Below are 22,692 nucleotides of genomic sequence, written 5' to 3' on the forward strand. Positions count from 1 at the left end.
TTTGTTAACACCATTAGCAAAAATAAAATAGAAATGAAATAATAATATAATGTAATAATATAAGAAATCAAAGAAATAGCACACTTTTTAGCTGGGTGTTTTTGAATTCCCTAAATGAACTGATAAATGTACTCTCTATAAGCACTTGCATATTGCTTTGTCATAATTTATCTCTTTTAAAATTTGTTTGATTTTTTGGTCACACCACACAGTTTGTGGAATCTTAGTTCCTGGACCAGGGATTGAACCTGGGCCCTTGAGCAGTGAAAGCACTGAGTGCTAGCCACTGGAATTCCCTATTTATCTTTAGTATGTGTCTTGGTGTGTTCCTCCTTGGGTTCTCCTTCCTGGAACTCTCTGTGCTTCCTGGACTTGGTTGACTATTTCCTTTCCCATGTTCAGGAAATTTTCAGCTATTATCTCTTCAAATATTTTCTCAGGTCCTTTCTCTCTCTCTTCTCCTTCAGGGACTCCTATACTGCAAATATTGGTGTATTTAATGTTGTCCCTGAGGTCTCTTAGCCTGTCTTCATTTCTGTTCATTCTTTTTTCTATATTCTGTTCTGTGGCAGAGATTTCCACCATTCTGTCCTCCAGGTCATTTGCCCGTTCTTCTGCCTCAGTTATCCTGCTGTTGATTCCTTTTATCTCTGTTTGTTTGTTCTTTAGTTCTAGGTCTTTGTTAAGCATTTCATTCATCTTCTCAATCTTTGCCTCCATTCTTTTCCCAAGATCCTGGATCATCTTCACTACCATTATTCTGAATTCTTTATCTGGAAGGTTGCCTATTTTCACTTCATTTGCTGGTTTTTCTAGGGTTTTATCTTGTCCCTTCATCTGGGACATAATTTTATGCATTTTCATCATGATTAACTTTATGTAATGTGGTTTTGTTTTAGCTGCTTTGAGAGTATGCTTCTTCTTGCTTCTTCTTGTTTGCCCTTTGATAGATGAGGCTAAGAAGCTTGTGTAAGCTTCTTGATGGGAGGGAATGGTGATGGTAAAAACTGAGTCTTGCTCTGGTGGGCAGGGCCTTGCTCAGTGAAGCTTTAATTCAATTATCTGCTGATGGGTGGGTTTGTGCTCCCTTCCTGGTAGTTGTTTGCCTTGAGGTGACCCAGCCTGGAGTCTACAGGCTCCATGGTAGGATTAATGGTGAACTCCAAGGGGGTTTACACTGGGGACCTTCCAGTGCCACTGTCCCTGTGGTAAGCCCCTGCCAACCCATGCCTCCACACCTATTTATCTTTAAATAATTCTTCTTCTAATTTTGTTCCTTGACTCCACTTTATCTATTTTAGATATTCACTATGATCTAAAATACAATAGAACATATATTTAGCTTTTAAAACATCTGGATTAGTTACAGATGTCCCTGCCATTTTTAGGGCAGTTTTTGAGATGAACATTTATTTTATGTTAAATAAAAATTTGAGAGCCTGATCTATGTTATGTAGGACAGTTGTGCAACATTTTTGCTTAAAGTTTTGGATTAATTATATGAATGTATTTAAGAATATAATGTGAAGACTGCATGCTTTGTATTCAATGAAGATTTGAATACAGTGTCTTAGTGCTGAAGAGTTTCATTTATTATTTTCTAGCTACAGACCTTCTTTTCGCCCAGACAATATTTGGAAATGCAGTTCCATTTGCCACAGCTGGAGATTGCTATAGTGCTGCCAGATGCCCACAGGTATTTCATATTTGTTTAGTATTTTCTCACTGAAAAAAATTAATAATATTTTTCCTCATTTATTTTCTTGACCACAGTACTGCAAAAAACATAAATAAATAGAAAATGATAACTTCTTAGATGAAATTTATTGCAAAGTTTATAGATAAACTTTGGAAGAAAAGCATCTTTGCTAATATTGCATTTGTTTAAAAGGTATAATATAAGAATTTAAAATAGGTTAGATCCTGTTTCTCCTTCCACAATGCTTTATTATTTTTAATCTTTCCACTTAGTTCTTAGAAATGAATAGACAATATATTACAAGGTAAAGAAATGCATCACAAGCATGTGACTTTCATTACACTGCTACCAACATCAGTTATTTTAGCTTTCTGGGCCTGTAACATTCTCAAAATAATTTTCCATTATTTGTGAAGTAATACATTTCCATGTCTTCTTGGTTTTATTCTTTCTTTTCCAGGGTTCTCTTCATATATATTTTTATGTCATCTTTGAGATTTCTAGTACAAAATGTGTTTTCTAGAATAAATTTACTATCTCATTTTTAATAAAGGATTTTATAGAGTTGTTATGAGCGAGCAATATTTTATAATAAGACAGAGAGATAAAAGCTAGGTGAATATAGCATCATTAGGTAGATTTATAGAAAATTAAAAAATCATGCACAGGAGGACTAATTATAATGTTGATGTCATTTTGAAGACAAGTAGTCAATAGTTTGCTTGTATTGTCTCTTCTAGGAATTTTGTATTCACAATTTCCATCAAATGGCATGTAAGATATGCTGAATATTTAAAAAAAAAAGGACTTTTTCTGTATTAGAGCAGTGCACTTAAAGGAGGTCACTAGAACTATAGGCTCAAATGAATATGAAAAAAGTTAACCCAGAGGGATGGTATGGGGAGGGAGGAGGGAGGGGGGTTCAGGATGGGGAACACATGTACACCTGTGGCAGATTCATGTTGATGTATGGCAAAACCAATACAATATTGTAAAGTAAAAATAATAATAATAAAATAAATTCAATAAAAAAAAATGACAACTCATTCTAGCAAAAATTATGTTGCTGCTGCTACTGCTAAGTCGCTTCAATCGTGTCCGACTCTGTGCGACCCCAGAGATGGCAGCCCACCAGACTTCCCCATCCCTGGGATTCTCCAGGCAAGAACACTGGAGTGGGTTGCCATTTCCTTGAGGCAATGATTAAGTGAGGCATTATGGGTCTTAATTTTGAATTATAGAAAGTGATTAAATATCTACCTAAACTATGAACACAGACTTTTAAAAATAAAGCTATTCTTGGAATGTATGAAAAAAATAAGTTAACTGAGATAAATATAAATCTTCTCAGAGGTTAAAGCGTCTGCCTGCAATGCGGGAGAACCGGGTTCGATCCCTAGGTTGGGAAGATTCCCCTGGAGAAGGAAATGGCAACCCACTCCAGTATTCTTACCTGGAGAATCCCATGGACGGAGGAGCCTGGTGGGCTACAGTCCACGGGGTTGCAAAGAGTAGGACACGACTGAGCTTCACTTCTTGACTTCAGACCGAGAAATACAAATAGAACCTGGTAAAAGGATATGAGGGCTATCCTGGTAGCTCATTCCAGTTCATTTTAGTCAGTTCGGTTCAGTCACTCAGTCGTGTCTGACTCTTTGTGACCCATGGAATTAAGCATGCCAGGCTCTCCTGTCCATCATCAACTCCCTGAGCTTGCTTAAATTCAAGTCCATCAAGTTGGTGATGCCATTTAACCATCTCATCCTCTGTCATCTCCTTCTCCTCCTGCCTTCAGTCTTTCCCAACATCAAGGTTTTTTCCAAAGAGTCAGCTCTTTGAATCAGATGGCCAAAGTATTGGAGCTTTATCTTCAGCATCCATCTTTCCAATGAATATTCAGGACTGATTTCCTTTAGGATTGACTGGTTTGATCTCCTTGCAGTCCAAGGGACTCTCAAGATTCTTCTCCAGCACCACAGTTCAAAAGCATCAATTCTTTGGCACTCAGCTTTCTTGACAGTCCAACTCTCACATCTATACATGACTACTGGAAAAACCATAGCTTTGATTAAACGGACCTTTGTCAACAAAGTAATGTCTCTGCCTTTTAATATGCTGTCTAGGTTGGTCATAGCTTTTCTTCCAAGGAGCAAGAGTCTCTTAATTTCATGGCTTCAGTCACTATCTGCAGTGATTTTGGAGCCCAAGAAAATAGTCTGTCACTGTTTCCATTGTTTCTCCCTCTATTTGCCATGAAGTGATGGGACCGGATACCATGATCTTAGTTTTTTGAAGGTTGAGCTTTAAGCCAACTTTTACACTGTCCTCTCACTTTCATCAAGAAGCTCCTTAGTTCTTCTTCACTTTCTGCCATAAGGGTGGTGTCATCTGCACATCTGAGGTTATTGATATTTCTCCCAGCGATCTTGATTCCAGCTTGTGCTCCATCCAACTCGGCATTTTCCATGATGTATTCTATATATTATTTAATGAAGCAGCGTGGCAATATGCAACCTTGTCTCACTCCTTTCTGGAAAAACAGACTGGTTCCAAATCGGGAAAGGAGTATTTCAAGGCTGTATAGTCACCCTGTTTATTTAACTTATATGCTGAAGAATTGATGCTTTTGAACTGTAGTGTTTTAGAAGACTCTTGAGATTCCGTTGGACTGCAAGGAGATCCAATAAGTCTACCCTAAAGAAAATCAATCCTGAATATTCATTGGAAGGACTGATGCTGAAGCTGAAACTCCAATACTTTGGCCACCTGATGCAAAGAATTGACTCACTAGAAAAGACCCTGATGCTGGGAAAGATTGAAGGCAGGAAAAGGGGACGACAGAGGATGAGATGGTTGGATGACATCACTGACTTGATGGGCATGAGTTTGAGTAAGCTCCAGAAGTTGGTGATTGACAGGGAAGCCTGGCTTGCTGCAGTCAATGGGGTAGCAAGGAGTTGGACATGACTGAGGGACTGAACTGATATTGATTTGGCATACTGTACAAAGAAAATTACAAATAAAGGTTTTGATTTTATGGTTTGTAGAGAAACACAAATGCCAGATACCAAGCAGGAAAATTCCTTTACTGAGTAAGTGTTTGAAAAGAGCGTCTTTTGTAATACTAATTATCCATCTTCCACTGTATTTAATGAAGATGTGGCCTGTGTTCATTTTCTTTCCCCACAAAAATGCATTCAGTACTGTACAAGCACAAATCTAGGCAAAGGAAGTGCCCAGATCACAAGTTTTGCGAAAACTCCAGGAGTTAATTATAGACAGGGAGGCCTGGAGAGCTGTAGTCCATGGGGTTGCAAAGTGTTGGACATGACTAAGTAACTGAACTGAGATGTTCTGGAATTCTCTTATCTTTTCTAGGGTCCAACGTATGTTGACAATTTGATTTCTGGTTCCACTGCCTTTTCTAAATCCAGCTTGAACATCTGAAAGTTCTTGGTTCACATAGTGTTGTAGCCTAACTTAGAGAATTTTGAGTATTACTTTGCTTGTGTGTGAGATGAGTGCAGTTGTGTGTTGAGGAAATGTGGTCCATTGGAGAAGGGAATGGCAAACCACTTCAGTATTCTTGCCTTGAGAAACCCATGAACAGTGTGAAAAGGCAAAAAGATATGACACTGAAAGATGAACTCCCCAGCCAAGTAGGTACCCAATATGCTACTGGAGAAGAGTGGAGAAATAGCTCCAGAAAGAATGAAGAGGCTGAGCCAAAGTGAAAACAATGCCCAGTTGTGGATGTGACTGGATGTCAGCACAAAGACATGAACATTCGTTGGCATTGCCTATCTTTGGGATTGGAATGAAAACTAACCTTTTCCAGTCCTGTGGTCACTGCTGAGTTTTCCAAATTTGCTGGCATGTTGAGTGCTGCACTTTAATAGCATCATCTTTTAGGGTTTGAAGTAGCTCATCTGGAATCCAATTTAGTTTCCCGATTCCTAAAAAACTGATGTTTACTCTTGCCATCTCCTGTTTGATCACTTCCAATTTACCTTGATTCATGGGCCTTCCATTCCAGGTTCCTATGCAGTATTGCTCTTTATAGTAGTGGACTTTACTTCCATCACCAGTCACATCCACAACTGGGCATTGTTTTCACTTTGGCTCAGGCTCTTCATCCTTTCTGGAGCTATTTCTCCACTCTTCTCCAGTAGCATATTGGGTACCTACTTGCCTGGGGAGTTCATCTTTCAGTGTCATATCTTTTTGCCTTTTCACACTGTTCATGGGTTTCTCAAGGCAAGAATACTGAAGTGGTTTGCCATTCCCTTCTTCAGTGAACCACATTTCCTCAGTGCTATCTATCATGACCCATCTGTCTTGGGTGGCCCTGCATGACATGGCTCATAGTTTCATTGAGTTAGTCAGCACTGTGATCCAAGTGATCCATTTGGTTAGTTTTCTGTGATTGTGGTTTCCATAAGGATAAGAGGCTTGTGGAAACTTCCCGATTGGAGGGAATGGCTGTGGGGAAATCTGGGGCTTGCTCTGATAGGTGGAATGCTCAGTAAATCTTTAACCCAATTTTCTGCTGATGGATGGTTGGCCTGAGGCCAAACTATGATGCAGTAATGGGGTTCTATTAGCTCAGTCAATAAGAAGTCCTGACAGGGGCCTGTCGGGCTACAGTCCATGGGGTTGCAAGAGTCGGACACAACTTAGCAGCTAAACCAATGGCGATAATGGCGACCTCCTTCCAAAGGACTTATGCCAGGGCTGTTGTGTTCAGTGCCCCGACCCCATGGCAAGCCACTGTCGACCCACACCTTCACTGGCTACTCCAGGGCACTCACAGGCAAGTCTGGCTCAGTCTCTTGTGGGGTCACTGTTCCTTTTTCCTGGGTCCTGCTGCATATAAGGTTTGGTTTGTCCCCTCGAAGAGTCTGTTTCCCCAGTCCTGTGGAAGTTCTGTAGTCAAATCCCACTGGCCTTCAAAGTCAGATTCCTTGGGGGTTCCTAAAGGAAATCAGTCCTGAATATTCACTGGAAGGACTAGGGCTGAAGCTGAAGCTCCAATACTTTGGCCACCTGATGGGAAGAGCTGACTCGTTGGAAAAGACCCTGATTCTGGGAAAGATTGAGGCAGGAGGAAAAGGAAATGACAGAGGATGAGATGGTTGGTTATCATCACCAGCTCCATGAAAACATGAGTTTGAGCAGGCTCCAGGTGTTGGTGCCAGACAGAGAAGCCTGATGTGCTGCAGTCCATGGGGTCGCAAAGACTTGGACATGACTGAATGACTGAACTGAACTGAACTGGTAGTTCAGCTGGTCAAGAATCCATCTGCAGTGCAGGAGACCCAGGTTTAATTCCTGGGTCAAAAAGTTCCCCTGAAGGAGGGACAGGCTACACACTCCAGTATTCTTAGGCTTTCCTGCTGGCTCAGTAGGTAAAAAATCCACCTGCAATGTGGGAGACCTGGGTTTGATCCCTGGATTGGGAAGATCCCCTGGAGGAGGACATGGCAACCCACTCCGGTATTCCTGCGTGAAGAATCCCATGGTCAGAGGAGCCTGGCTGGCTGCAGTCCATGGGGTTGCAGAGAGTCGGACACGACTGAGCGACTAAGCGCAGCACACAGCACAGTGATAAGAAAGTGACTTAGGTTGTTTATTCAACCACCCTGAGTTCAATATGACTCATGTAGACCATGTAGTAATGCCTAAACTGCCCAGTATAATTGTAAGGTACCGAAACACCATGTTGAGACCAAAAGATTTATTTGTGCTTGACACTGAAATATATTTATTTAAAATTTTCTGTCTGAGAAAGATAAAATTTTAATCTATCTAGGAGTAGAATCAGGGGAAAAGAGGGGAAGGTTTAAGTCATGTTTTGTAAAGAAAATGAAGAAGGTGGCCAGGAAAGGAGAGAGAGGTTATGATTAACTATCATTAAATATGTAGAGAGTGCCATGAGACAGCAGTGGCATCAGTATGTGTTACTTAAAAAGTGAAAAAGAAGTGAAGTCACTCAGTCGTGTCCAACTCTTTGTGACCCCATGAACACTAGGCTCCTCCATCCATGGGATTTTCTAGGCAACAGTACTGGAGTGGGCTGCCGTTTCCTTCTCCAGGGAACTTCCCGACCCAGGGATTGAACCCAGGTCTCCCACATTGTAGACAGACGCTTTCCGTCTGAGCCACCACTTAATCTTAGCCAAAAAAGCCTTACTTAAGGAGATATGAATGAGACAGAAGATTCCAGTTTAAGGTAAAAAAGACTTCTGTCAGAGAGCGTTTTCCAGTAAGGAGACACTCTGCAAAATCTGAGGCCTCAGTAAATCACTAATTTTTGTCCATATTTTTGTAAATTGATCTTGTATTCTGCAAGCCTGCTAAACTCATTTATTAGTTGTCATAATTTTTCGCTGGATTCCTTAGGATTTTCTGTATACAGAGGAATGTTATCTACAAATAGTTTCACTTCTTCCTTTGCAGTCTGGATTTTTTTAAATTGTATGTCTTTATCTTGCCTCATTGCACTGTCTAAAACTTTCAGTATACTTTTGAATAGAAGTGGCTACAGTGGACATCCTTGTCTTAGTCTTGATTGCAGAGGAAAAGCATTAAGTCCTTTATCATTTATTGTGTTAGTTGTGAGTGTTTTGTAGATGCCTTTAATCAATTTGAAGAAGTGCCCTTCTATTCCTAAGTTAAGTGATTTTATCATAAATGTTGTGTGTGTGTGTTCAGTCATGTCTGACTCTTTGTGACCCCTATGGACTGTAGCCCACCAGGCTGCTTTGTCTTTGGGATTTTCCTGGCAAGAATACTGGAGTTGGTTGCCATTTCCTCCTCCAGGGTATCTTCCTGATCTGATCAAACCCATCCCCTGTGTCTCTTGCTTTTCCTGCATTGACAGGCGGATTCTTCACCACTGAGCCACCAGGGAGGCTCATCGTGAATGCTGGATTTGTCAGATGCTTCTTCTGCATTTGTTGAGATAATCCTGTGGTTACTGTTCATTACTATAGTGATAGTGAAATGGTGTACACACTGATGTTTGTGTGTTGAAGCAATTTTGCATTCCTGGGGGAAATCCTTGATGATATCTAATCTACTTTGTATGTCACTAGATTTGGTATGCTTTGTTGAAAATTTTTTGTCTGTTTACAGAAAAGATGTTGGCCTATCATTTTCTTTTTTTGTGATGCCCTTGTCTGGTTTTGGTCTCAGGGAAATACTGGCTTCATAGAATAAATTGATAAGCACCCCGCCCCACTTCTGGTTTTTCGGAAGAGTTTGTGAAAAAGTAATGTTTGGTGGGATTCACCACCAAAGCCATCTGAGCTTGGGCTTTTCTTTGTGAATGTAGTTTTATTTACTAATTCAATCTCTTTATTTATTGTGGATTTTTTCAGATTTTCTAGCTCTTAAGTCTATTTTGGTAGTTTTTTTCCCCTAGGAATTTGTCCATTTCATCAAAGTTATCTAAACTGTTGGCTTGCAGTTGTCCATAGTATTGCCTTATAATCCTTTATATTCTTGTAAGATTTGCAGTTGTTCCTGATTTCAGTGATTTGAATCTCCTCTCTTTCCTTGATTTTGTTAATTTTGTTCTTTTCAAAAAACCAACTTTTTAAAAAAACTTTTTATTTTTACTTTATTTTACTTTACAATACTGTATTGGTTTTGCCATACATTGACATGAATCCACCACAGGTGTACATGAGTTCCCAATCCTGAACCCCCCTCCCACCTCCCACCCCATATTATCTCTTTGGATTATCCCTGTGCACCAGCCCCAAGCATCCTGTATCCTGTATCGAACATAGACTGACGATTCGTTTCTTACATGATAATATACATGTTTCAGTGCCATTCTCCCAAATCATCCCACCCTCTCCCTCTCCCTCAGAGTCCAAAAGTCCATTCTATACATCTGTGTCTCTTTTGCTGTCTCTCATACAGGGTTATCATTACTATCTTTCTAAACTCCACATTTATGTGTTAGTATTCTGTATTGGTGTTTTTCTTTCTGGCTTACTTCAAAAAACCAACTTTTGATTTTGCTGATTTTCTCTGTAATTTTTCTCGTTTGTTTCTCCAGTTTCCACTCTATTCAGTATCATTTCTTTCCTTCTGCTTGCTTTAGATTTAATTTGCCCCCCACCTTTTTTTTCAGTGCTTAAGGTAGAAGTTTAGGTCATGGAATGAGAGCCTTTTTATCTTTTAATATGGGCATTTACAACTATAAAATCCCCTTTAAATACTTCTTTTGCAGCATTCCTGAAGTTTTGGTGCTGTGCGTTCATTTTTATTCATCTTGAGTGTTTCCTATTATCATTTGTGATGTCGTATTTGACTCACTGGTTATCTAAGAGTGTGCTGTTTTTGTTCTTGCATCACTGAGTCTGGTCTGACTCTTTGCGACCCCATGGACTGCAGGACACCAGGCTTATCTGTCCTTCACTATCTCCCAGAGATTGCTCAAATTCATGTCCATTGACTCAGTGATGCTATCTAACCTTCTCATCCTCTGTTGTGAATTTCCCACATTTCCTTCTGTTATTGATTTCTACTTTCATTCCATTGTGGTTGGAAAATACACTTTGTATTATTCAATCTTTTGAAATTTATTGAGGCTTGTGTTATAGCATAGCATATGGCTATCCTGGAAAATGTGCAGTGTGTGCTTGGAAAGAATGTGTGTTCTGTTGTTGTTGGGTGAAGTGTTCTCTGGATGTCTGTCAGGGCTAGTTGGTTTAAAGTATTGTTCAACTCTTCCATTTCCTTGTTGATCTTCTCCCTAGTTATTTTATGTATTGAAACTGCAGTTATTATTGATGAATTATCTACTTCTCACATCAATCTTTTAGTTTCATTTACTTTGTATGTAATTTATTTACCTTGAGATTTTTATTGCACATGATCGTCTGTTTATAATTATCATAATTTCCTGATATATTGACACTTTTGTCATTACAAAACGTTCCCTTTTATCTGTAGTATCATTTTATGTTTTAAAGTCTAATTTATCTGATATTATAGTGGCAACTCAGCTTGTTTATAGTACATGGTGTATATGTTTTCCTCCCATTTGCTTTTGACACTTCTACAGAGAACATTTTGTTGAATTTCTGCCATTTGATTGGACTGTTTAATGTTATGATTGATATATCTGAATTTATCTTTGCCATTTGCATTTTGTTTTTCATATGTCTTTTCATTTCTGGTTTTCTGTCCTCATTTTACTGTTTTTAAAAATTTCAGTGAATGTTTTCAAGTGTAACATTTTAATTTCTTTCATAATTTTCTCACTATATTTTTAATTGTTTTCTTAATAGTTGCTCTAGGGCTTACAGTGTACATCTTAATAGAATTTATTCCAGATTTATATTACCTAATTGCAGTGACATAGAAGTATTACTCCTACATATACTTTTCCCCCTTTCCTTTTCTGTTGTTGTATTTGTAATGCATATACCATCTAACCTATGTAACAAACCCACAATACATTTTTATAATATTACTTTACATAATTTTGGGCTTCCCTTGTGGCTCAGCTGGTAAAGAATCTATCTGCGATGCAGGAGACCTGGGTTCGATCCCTGGGTTAGGAAAATCCTCTGGAGAAGGGAAAGGCTACCCACTCCAGTATTCTGGCCTAGAGAATTCCATGGACTGTATAGCCCATGGGGTTGCAAAGAGTCAGACACGAGTGAGCAACTTTCACTGTATAATTTTATATCTTTTAGAGGTAAGAAATGAGAGAACTTAAATTTCATAGAGTTTTTTTGTGTGTGTGTGTGAAACTTTTTGCTTCTCTTCATTTCTTCCTGTGGATTGCAGTTATCAGCTGCTTTCATTTAATTATCCCCAAACATCTTTGGTTCCACCTACCTGCTTCATTTGTGGCAATCTTTTCAAGTATGTTAAATTTCTGTATGCCTGTGTGCTAAGTCGCTTCAGTCATATCTGACTCTTTGCAACCTATGGACCATAGCCAGCAGACTCCTCTGTCTGTGGCATTCTCCAGGCCAGTATACTGGAGTAGGTTGCCATGCCCTTCTCCAGGGGACCTTCCCCACCCAGAGATCAAACCAGTGTCTCTTACATCTCCTGCATTGGCAGGTGGGTTCTTTACTACTAGCGCCACCTGGGAAGCCCACATTTCTGTATATTACTGGTCAATGGTATAATTACATACATGCTGGTTTATACAATTGCTTTTAAATAAGTTGAGAATAAAGAAACATACAATTATAATGTCTTCTATAGTTGCTATTGATGAAATTTTCTTTACTTGTATGCTTTCCTTCTGTGGCAACTGTAAGTTCATTTCCTAAGTCTGTGAGTCTAAATATGCCATCCCACTGTCCTCTGGCTTCTGGATGAACAACAGAACTCAGCAATTTATCTTACCGACATTCCCATATATGTGCTTATTTTCCTCTAGATGCTCTCAGATTTTTTCCTTTGTTTTTGAGTCTCAGTATCTTTCTTGTGATATATTTGGATGTGGATCTTTTTGTGTCTACTCAACTTGGAATCCGTTGACTTCTTAGATGTGTTGATTAATATAGTTTCACCAAACTTAGAAAATTTTCAGCCAGGATTTCTTCAAATATATTATCTGGTCCTTTTGGTACTTCCATCATGCATGGTTTGGTGTATTAATGGTGTTTCTCATTTCTCTGAGGCTCTATTCATTTTTCTTCTTTTTATTATTTTTTTTGCTACTTTTTCAGATTGTATCATCACTATTGGTATCTTTTCAAGTTTGCTGATTCTTCTGCCAGCTCCAATCTGCTGGTTGATCCCCTCTAGTGAATTTTTATTTTGGTTATTGTACTTTTCAGCTCCAGAATTATCCTTTAGATCTTTTTATAAATATAATTTTTATCTCTTTAGTGATAGTCTCTTTTGCTGAGACATTATTATCATACTTTTCTTACTTTTTTAAACATGGGTTTTCTTTAGTTCTTTGGATATATTTTTATAGCTTTGGATATATTTTTAATATATTTTGAATCTTTATCTGCACAGTCTAACATCTGAAACCTCTCAAAGGCAGTTTCTGCTGCCTTTTCCTCCATTATATGAGTCATCCTTTCCAGTTTCTTTGCCTGTGTCACAATTTTTTGTTGAAAACAGATCATTTTAGATAGTATATTTTAGCAACAGTGGATACTAAGTTTCCTTTCCCCTTTAGGATTTGTTGTTTGCTTAGCTGTGTATTTGTTTAGCTCCTTGACTGGGCTATTTCAGTGACATCTATTTCCCCTGTATTATGTAGCCTTTAGTGTCACTCTTCAGAGGGCTCAGCCTTGGACATGTACAGTCACCCAGTCCTTCTGGAATGATAGTGTTTTTAGCTGGGCTCTCTTTGATGAAGTTTCTAGCTGGTCTGCCTCTACTGATACCACACTCAACTCTTACCCGCTACTAACTGGTAGATGACGGCTCTGTTCTTTCAATAACATCCTGGAGGCATAAATTACTCTATGGTCTGAGCCAATTAAACTCAAGCCCCAGGGCCAGAGTAGGCTTATAGGTCAAGTCTTTGAGGTCAGGTCAGAAAAACCTCAAAAAGCGACTTTCTTGGCTATCTCTTTCCCTGGTTTTCTCTGTTAAACTGAGATCTGACCTACTATTTTGCTTGTTGCTCTCATGCAGTTACTACCATGCTCCTCTCAACTACACACCACTAAAATCTTTCTTTTTTTTTTTTCAATAGCCTCTTCAGGCTTGAACTTCCCCATTTTCTGTCCCAAATACTCAGGCTACTTAGGAAAATCTGTGAAACTTTCTGTTCTTGATTTTTCCCTGAGGAAGAGCCTTTGCACCCATTCTGTGGATTGAGTGGGTAGATCCCACTTTGCAGAGTAACATCCCTAGTCTATGAGCAGAATGCTGGGTCTTGACATTATTCCCTGGTCTTCTTGGCTTGTACTGCTCAGCATGAAACCTGTGCCCTACCAGTGATTTTAAGTGGGAATGATTCAGGCCTTGAGTTCTTGGCCGACCATGCGTGGGGCAGATCTCCAGATCTATGAATAAGGAGGACTGAGTGGTGGAACGGAGCTTCAGATCTCTGTAGTTCTTACCTCTGATCCAGCTTCTGTAGCACAGAGCTGTGTGAGATGAGGAGTGCTGGTGTCTCGCCTGCCCCTGACATATACCCTTGGAGAAAGCTTATCCCTAACAGAGAGCTGGGGGAAATAAAATCCTCTGTTCTTAGCTGTACCCATGATGAGTGGAGCTATCATCTTGCTGAAGTGGGAAAAAGAGAGGACAGGCCATAGACAGGTCATGGTTCAAAATGTCACAGACACTTACTCTTCTAACCTAGATTTCATAGATTTTCTTGAATAAATGTTTCTCCAATTGTTGTATAACCTTAGGACAATTTCAAGAGAATTTAAATGGTTGTTGTTTTATAATTTTTTAAATGCTTGAAATGAAACATTTTGTTTCGAGATAACTGTTGACATGTAGCTCTAAGAAATAAGACAGGGATCTCATGTACCCAGTATCCCCAAATGGTAACATCTTATAGGATTATAGTATAATATTGCAACTAGGATATTGACATCACTATATCAAGATACAGAACATTTTCATCATCACAAGGACTTTTATAATGACAACTACTCCCCTTGCACCACCAGCTTCACCTTATCCCCTAGCAACCACTAATCTAGTCTTCCTTTCCATAATTTTTGTCTTTTTTTTGTCTATTGTATAAGTAGAATCATATTAGTACATATGTCTGTAACTTCTAGCATTTTGAAGAGTGGCGATAGTGAATATGCTTTAATTGCTTCTGATCTTAGGGAGAAAGCATTCAGACTTCCATCATTAACTGTATTGTTGGCTACAGAATTTTGGTATGTGTTCTTTATCAAGTTGAGGAAATTCTCCTCTATTCCTGTTTTTCCCTATATTTCACTCTTTAGTCCACAGGTCTCTTCAAATTGCCGTTCCAAAAGTGCTCCCTCTCTTGGCTCTGCTTTTAAGGTAGATAACTTTTCAGAGGAATCTCAAGCTCTCACTCAATCTTTGAGCCTGGTTAGCTCGATTCATTGAAGAAGGCAATGGTACCCCACTCCAGTACTCTTGCCTGGAAAATCCCTTGGACAGAGGAGCCTTGTAGGCTTCAGTCCATGGGGTCGCTAAGAGTCGGACACGACTGAGCGACTTCACTTTCATTTTTCACTTTCATGCATTGGAGAAGGAAATGGCAACCCACTCCAGTGTTCTTGCCTGGAGAATCCCAGGGACGGGGGAGCCTGGTGGGCTGCTGTCTATGGGGTCGCACAGAGTTGGACATGACTGAAGCGACTTAGCAGCAGCAGCAGAAGAAGAAGCTTGATTCATGTCTATTCTTCTCTTTCTCTTCTTTCATGTTCGTCTACAATTGGTCTCCCTCCAAGATGATAACTCTCTGAACTACATCTTTTATTTAGTTCTTTTCCCAGGACTCTCTTTCCCCTGATGAACTTCCCCTTCTGAAGTTTTATATTGCATCTCTTTGAACACCTGTTCTAAGGTCAAGGATGTGTAATCTAAAACTTTTACAGCTCTAAACAATCTTTTCCCTCACATATGTATTTAAAATAACATTTCCATTTTTACTCTTTAAATGGAGATTATTCATTCTCCAATGACCAGCTCATGTCAAGACTGGTCAGCTTTGTCCGATAATCCATTTTCCTTCTAATCACTTCCTTTCGGTCATGTACTTGATATGATTAGAGAGAGGGAAATTGAAGATGCCACCTAGAGATGTGAAGAGTCTGCTATAAGGTACCATCATTTTGGGAAGATCATGAAGTTCTGGAAATCTGGTCCTTTTTATAACATGTTGAATTGAATAAGCTCTGGCAAATGAGAAGATGTATGACATATGCTCACATAGAGACTTGTAAACAAATATTTATGGCTGTGCTCAGTTGCTCAGTTGTGTTAGACTCTTTGTGATCCCATGCACTATACTCTGCCAGGCTCCTCTGTTCATGGGATTTCCTAGGAAAGAATATTGGAGTGAGTTGCCATTTCCTTCTCCAGGAATCTTCTCAACTCAGATACTGAACCCTTATCTCTTGCATCTCTTGCAGATTCTTTACCCCTGCACCACCTCGGAAGCCCCTGGTCAGTGAGACATCAATAAAATTCACAGGAGACTGATACACAAATAAGTAATATAATGGTCATTTCCTCCTACAATATCTTGAGAAAGTTTTGTAGTTATAAACTAGGTAACTCCAGTTTACAGTTGGAGAAAGAGAAACTCTGTGTCAAAAAGCTGTCTAAGATCCTTCAGAAAGTCAAAGGCAGCATTATTATAGTAATAAAATGCTCCTCCTGCTCATCAAGGTGAGATGTCTTCCCCACAGAGTTCTCTAGACATTTCTGGAACACAGAGCTTTATTTCCAAAATTAGATATTATTGGGCATAAGTATGTGCTGTCAAAAAAAGATATGCCCATTTTTTTTTCCAGTCTGTGTTCAATTGCCTGAAGTTACTGTTACTAAGAGTACAAACTACCTAGTATTCTTGAAGATATTCTGTCAAATATATAAACCAGATTGTGTGTTAATTTATACAACATTTTCATGAATACTCTCCAGATGTTTAATGTCACCGAAAGAACTTATTCTGTTGTTTAGCATTCATCAAAACCACATCCTCTGTGTTTGCATATGACAGGGCACCCCAGGACATAAATGCTAAAAAGAGAATGGACACATATGGCAATCTTTAAGGAAAATAAACTTTGCGATATTGTAATATAAGATGAAGTTAAGGAGTGTGATGTGACTTTAGAATACATATATCAAAAGTGAAGTGAAGTAAAATGTTTGGTACTTTTCGCAGAGCCACAAAACAGAAAAATCCCCAATGTGTATCTCTTTATCTATTTTGTAATTAATATTGATTACACGAGAGCAGGAGAAATACCCAATGCCAAAGGATCATGGCCAGCATACATTTTGAGTATTTAGAGCCAATTTTTAAATATTTTGAATGTGTATTTTTTATTATAATGTGTCAAGTTAGATGTATATGCATACCCTTTTGATTATACTGCTTAGATCCTCTTTCTCGTTATTCTTGTCCTCTTGATCTATCTTGTTGCTAAAAGTGGTATATTACAATTTCCTATTTTTAGGGTGTTTCTACCTACGTCTCCTTTCATCTCCTGTAGTTTTGCTTCATAAAAGTAGCTGTGTTATTTGATGTATAATATTCATGTGTTATATCTTCATTGTGGATCATGGGTTTAGCACTTCTATGTCATGTTTTCCTGATATCAGACTTGAATTCTATTTTACATTATCAGGATTTGCTTCACTTGCTCTCTTTTTATGCCCAGTTACCAGGTATACTCTTGCGTGCATGTGTGTGTGCAAAGTCACCTCAGTCATGTGCAACTCTTTGCAGCCCTATGAACTGTAACCCCACCAGGCTCCTCTGTCCATGGGATTTTCCACACAAGAATACTGGAGTGGGTTTCCATGCCCTTTTCCAGGGTATCTTCTCGACCCAGGGATCGAACCCACGTCTCTTCTGTCTCCCACTTTGGCAGGCAGGTTCTTTAGCACTGGCACCACCTGGGAAGTCTGTATAGTCTTGCACATCCTTTTATTAAAATTAATTAATTTATCTTAATTTTTTAAAGATGATCACCGTAAGTCAGCACAGTAATTCTCTCTTCACTGCCACACATACTTTTAATTTTGGCTTTTCTGAGTCACTTTGTTTGAAATGTATTTCTTACATATAGAATGTAATTTGGGTTTTGTTTTCAAGTCAATTGGAATTTTTTTTTTCTTTAGATGTTATATCCATTCACATTTTTAACTGAAAAAAGATAACAGTAAAATTGCCTTTATTAGTATACAGTTTTAAACATGTATGCAAATTCATGTTGTTATCACCATAATCTGAATATAGAACAACTCCCTCATACTGGCTCTGTGGAGTCAATTCCTTCCACCTACCTCCTGGTAAACACTGATCTTTACTTCATTGCTTTAGTTTTGCATTTTCTGGGATGACATAGAAATGTCATAGAAATGAAGTCACACAGTGCGTAACCTCTTGAGATGGGACTCCTTCTCATTACATTGGTCAATGTAATTCTTTTGAGGTCCATCTGTCTTTTGCATGCTGCATGTGTCAATAATTTGTTCTTTTTCATTGCTAAGCATTATTCCATCAATCAGATGTCATACAGTTACCCTACAGTGTTCATTTGTTGGAAGAAAATGGGTTGTTTATAGAATTTGGAAATTATGGATAGAGTGGATATGCACATTTGTGTACAGGTTTTTGTGTGTACATGTATTTTCATTTCTCTGGGAGAAATGCCTGTGAGTGAGATTGTAGGGTCATATGATATATGTATGTTTAACTTTATAGGAAACTTGCAAACTAGTTTATTTTTGTTGTTTTAATTTATTTTTAATTGAAGAATAACTGCTCTACAATGTTGTATTGGTTTCCACTGTACAGCCATGTGAATCAGTCATGAGTATACATATATCCCAGCCCTCTTGGACCTCCCTCCTACCCACCCCCCATCCAAACTGTTTGATACAGTGACTGTACCATTTTTAAATTTCCATCAGCAAAGATTAAATTTCTAGTTGTTTCTCTTCTTTTGTCAGCACTTAGTATTGTCAAGTTTTTCATTTCCCCATCTTCAGTGATATCTTTTTGTAGTTTTAATTTCTATTTCACTCATAATGTTAAGCATCTTTCATGTGCTTATTTGTCATCTGAGTATCCTCTTTGGTAAAGTGTATATCCAAGTCTTTCTCATCTAAACAATTAAGTTGTTTCCTAATTGTCCATTAATGTTTATAGTTTTGACAGTTCTTTTTTTAAAGTTAATTAATTTTTGGCTTCCCTGGTCCTTGTTGCTGCTCGCCAGCTTCCTCTAGCTGTGGTGACAGGGGTTTCTCTCTAGTTGTGGTGCGTGCTCTTCTCATTGCAGTGGTTTCTCTTGTGGAGCACGGGCTCCGAGTGCAGGGGCCTAGTTGCCCCACGGCACGTGGAATCTTCCTACACCAAGGATCCAATCTTTCTGCCTGCATTGGCAAGCAGATTCTTATCCACCGTACTACCAGGGAAGTCCTGAGAGTTCTGTATATAGTCTGGATACAAATCTTTTGTTGTATATAACATTTGCACATGTTTCACTCATGGTCTGGACCTTATCCCTTCTTTTTCTTAAGTGTCTTACACTGAAGTGGAGGTTTTAAAGTTTAATGAATTCAAATTTAGCATTTTTTTCTTTATGACATTTAGTGTCATATTTAAGAACTCTTTGACTTAGTCCAAGTTACAAAGATTTTCTGCTATGTTTTCTTTAAAAAATTTATAGTTGTATGTTTTATATCTAGACCTATGATTGATTTTGAACTAATTTTGTATGAAGTTGCAAGAGTTTTGCGTATAGACCTCCAACTGTCCTAACACCATATGTTGAGAAGGCAGTTGTTTCTCTCCTTTCCACCTTTGTCAAAAATCAACTGGAGGGGACTTCCTTGGTCGTTCAGTGGTTAAGAATCCATGCTTCCAATGCAGTGGCTACAAGTTCAATCTCTAGTCAGGGAACTAAGATTCCGCTTGCCATGTGGTGTGGCCAAGAGAAGTCAACTGGACATATTTTGAGTCTATTTCTGACTCTCTGTTCTGATCCATTGATCGGCATATGTCTCTCTCTTCACCATCACAGCACTGTCTTGGTTATGATAGCTTTATGTTTGGGTGTGGATGTGTGTGTGTGCTCAGTTGCATCCGACTCTTTGACCTCATGGACCATAGCCTGCCAGGCTCCTCTGTCCATAGAATTTTCCAGGCAAGAATACTGGAGCATGTTGCCATTTCTTACTCCAGGAGATCTTCCTGACCCACTGATTAAACCCACATCTCTTATATCTCCTGCACTGGCAGGCAGGTTCTTTAACACTAGCACTGCCTCTGACAGCCTTATGCTCACATGCGTGCTAAGCTGTGTCTGGCTCAATTGTGTCTGGCTCTTTGCATCCCTATGGACTGAAGCCCACCAGGCCCCTCTGTCCGTGGGGTTCTCCAGGCAAGAATACTGAAGTGGGTGGCCATGCCCTTCTCCAATGATAGCCTTATAAGAAGTGTTAAAACAAGGTAGTGTGGGTCCTTTAACTTTATTCTTTTTTTTCAAACTTGTTTTAATTATTTTAATTTCTTTATAAAAGAAATATAAATTTATATAAATTTTAGAATCGGTTCTCTTTTTGGAATTGCATTAGACTTATAGATCCCTTTCATAGTGATATAGGTGGAACAAACTTTAAAACTGTAAAACCTAATGACATAATGGGGACGTATGAACCAAGCAGTCAGTCCAAGAAGTGGAACTTTAAAGCTTGTATCTATTTCTATGCTTTCCCTCTGTATCCATAAGTATATTTTCCTTTAATGAAGCTAATTATTCCAGGAAAACATTCCTATTTGTTGAATTCTTAGTTCTTTTGAATCACCTTACCTTCTACTTGTGATTTATCTTGTCACTGGAAGATTTTCTTTTTTGTCCACTCTCACACACTTCCCTTCCCCTTGACTCCTACCTCTGGCAACCATCAATCTATGCTTCCCTTCTCAGATCAAGACTAAGACCTTTCTCAGTACTCCCATAGTTTTTGTTGCTCAGTCACCAAGTTGTGTCTGACTCGTTGTGACCCCATGGACTGCAGCACATCAGGCTTTCTTGTCTCTCAGGATCTCCCAGAGTTATCTTCTGATTTCATGGCTGCAGTCATCGTCCGCAATGATTTTAGAGCCCAAGAAGAGGAAATCAGCCACTGCTTCCACCTTTTCCCCTTCTATTTGCCATGAAGTGATGGGCCGGTTGCTATGATCTTAGTTTTTTTTTAATATTTCATTTGAAGCTGGCCTTTTCACTCTTCTCCTTCACCCTCATCAAGAGGTTGTTTTGTTCCTCTTCACTTTCTGCCATTAGAGTGGTTTCATCCGCATATCTGAGGTTGTTGATATTTCTCCTGGCAATCTTGATTCCAGCTTGTAACTCATCCAACCCAGTATTTCTCATGATGTGCTCGGCTTATAAGTCAAATAAACAGGGTGACAGTAAACAGGCCTTGTCGTACTCCTTTCTCAGTCTTGAACCAGTCAGTCGTTCTGTACAAGATTCTAACTGTTGCTTCTTGACCAGCATACAGGTTTCTCAAGAGACTGGTAAGATGGTCTGGTATTCCTGTCTCTTTAAGTTTTCCACAGTTTGTTCTTATCCGCACAGTTGAAGGCTTTAGCGTATTCAATTGAACAGAGGTAGATGTTTTTCTAGAATTCCCTTGCTTTCTCTGTGATCCAGCAAATGTTGGCAATTTGGTCTCTGGTTCATCTGCCTTTTCTAAACCCAGCTTGAACATCTGGAAGTTCTCGGTTCACATAATGCTGAAGCCTAGCATGCAGGATTTTAAGCATAACCTTACTAGCATGGGGGATGAGTGCAATTGTTTGCTGGTTTGAACATTCTTTAGTACTGCCCTTCTTGGGAATTGGGATAAGGATTGACCTTTCCACTCTTGTGGCTACTTGACACCAAGTCTGCCACTCAATTTTGAACAAATGAGTGAAATGTATTTTTACCTCAATTGATATCATCCCAGTTTCAGATGAACTGTTTTTCTACTTCTTGATACCATTATGTAGCTTTTGAAGAAGGACTAAAGAAGTAAGCAAAGCTCTTGAAAATTAATCTGGAAAAATGAAGCTATAGATATTTCTAGACCCAACTGATTATGGGTCTCTCATTACTTGAATCTCTCATTACTCAGTTGGATTTTTTTTTTTCTTTCACTTCTAGTGTATATACATTTGAATCCTTCCCAGCAACGTTGAGCAGGGAAGTAAACAATAAATATTAAGTTGTGAAAATACTGCATGACACAACAAGAGTGCCATAAATGGTTAGTTACAGACAAGCTACTTCACAGAATATATTTCCATTTCTTTTATTTGGCAAGAAGCTGACTTAAAAAATGAGTTAATGTGGGATTAAATATTTAGTTCAAAATCTGTATCAGATGACTAAGTATCAAATAGTAGAATATATCCTTAGAATTAGTTTTAATTTAAATATTTACTAATGTAAAATTCTGATGTGTCTAGTGTTCATGTCATTTATTATCACAAGTGTAAAGGGTTTAGATATATATCTATATATTAATTTTTATGATGCTAAAATTTAATATTTATAATGTTACACTTAATTCATCCATTTAAAAACACTTACTGAGTACCTGAATGGGTCTTGCTGATGGCTCAGACAGTAAAGTATCTGCCTGCAATGCAGGAGACCTGGGTTCTATCCCTGGGTTGGGAAGATCCCCTGGAGGAGGGCGTAGTAACCCATTCCAGTATTCTTGCCTGGAGAATCCCCATGGACAGAGGAGTCTGGAGGACTATAGTCCATGGGGTTGCACAGAGTTGGACATGACTGAGTGACTAAGCACACACACAGAGTTCCTAGGCCTTCTTTTGGAATCTAGGATTACATCAATGAAGCAAACATACAGGTGTTTTAAATTCCATAACCAAGTGATGTATATAATAATAAACTTTCTTTGGAATTTATCTAAAACAAATTATTTCTGTTCGGGGAAAATTCTGCATATATTATCATTGTATTATAAATATATTTGAATCTATTTTGATTTTAAATAAGTATGTGATTGATAAGAAATCTAACTTAATAAACTGAATGATACATAATTTTGAGCAATTGTAGTAATTTATATTACAAATATATTTTACTTTTGCTTTCATGAAAGGTAATATTTCCCATCACGTAACATAATCCTTAATGTTTTATCACAGTTTTGCTTAAGATTCCTGTGTCCTAGGCCACAGAATATCGTGATGTGATCTAAGATTGTCCTAATATAGCTCTAAATCTATATGTATACTGAACATTGGCGTAGGCTTAATTAGCATTCATTAAATACTTCAGCTT

At 38.5% G+C, this 22,692-nt stretch overlaps 1 protein-coding gene across 1 annotated transcript in view; it reads left to right on the forward strand.

Annotated features, from left to right (window-relative positions):
• ADAMTS20 (ADAM metallopeptidase with thrombospondin type 1 motif 20) overlaps positions 1-22,692 on the forward strand; it is a 200,556-nt gene that overhangs the window by 173,963 nt on the left and 3,901 nt on the right. Inside the window, exon 37 of the mRNA XM_052640352.1 lies at positions 1,605-1,696. Coding sequence (XP_052496312.1) covers positions 1,605-1,696 — 92 coding nt within the window. The remainder of the gene's footprint in view (positions 1-1,604; positions 1,697-22,692) is intronic.

Source organism: Budorcas taxicolor, chromosome 5, assembly GCF_023091745.1.
Source record: "Budorcas taxicolor isolate Tak-1 chromosome 5, Takin1.1, whole genome shotgun sequence".
NCBI classification, from domain to species: Eukaryota; Metazoa; Chordata; class Mammalia; order Artiodactyla; family Bovidae; genus Budorcas; species Budorcas taxicolor.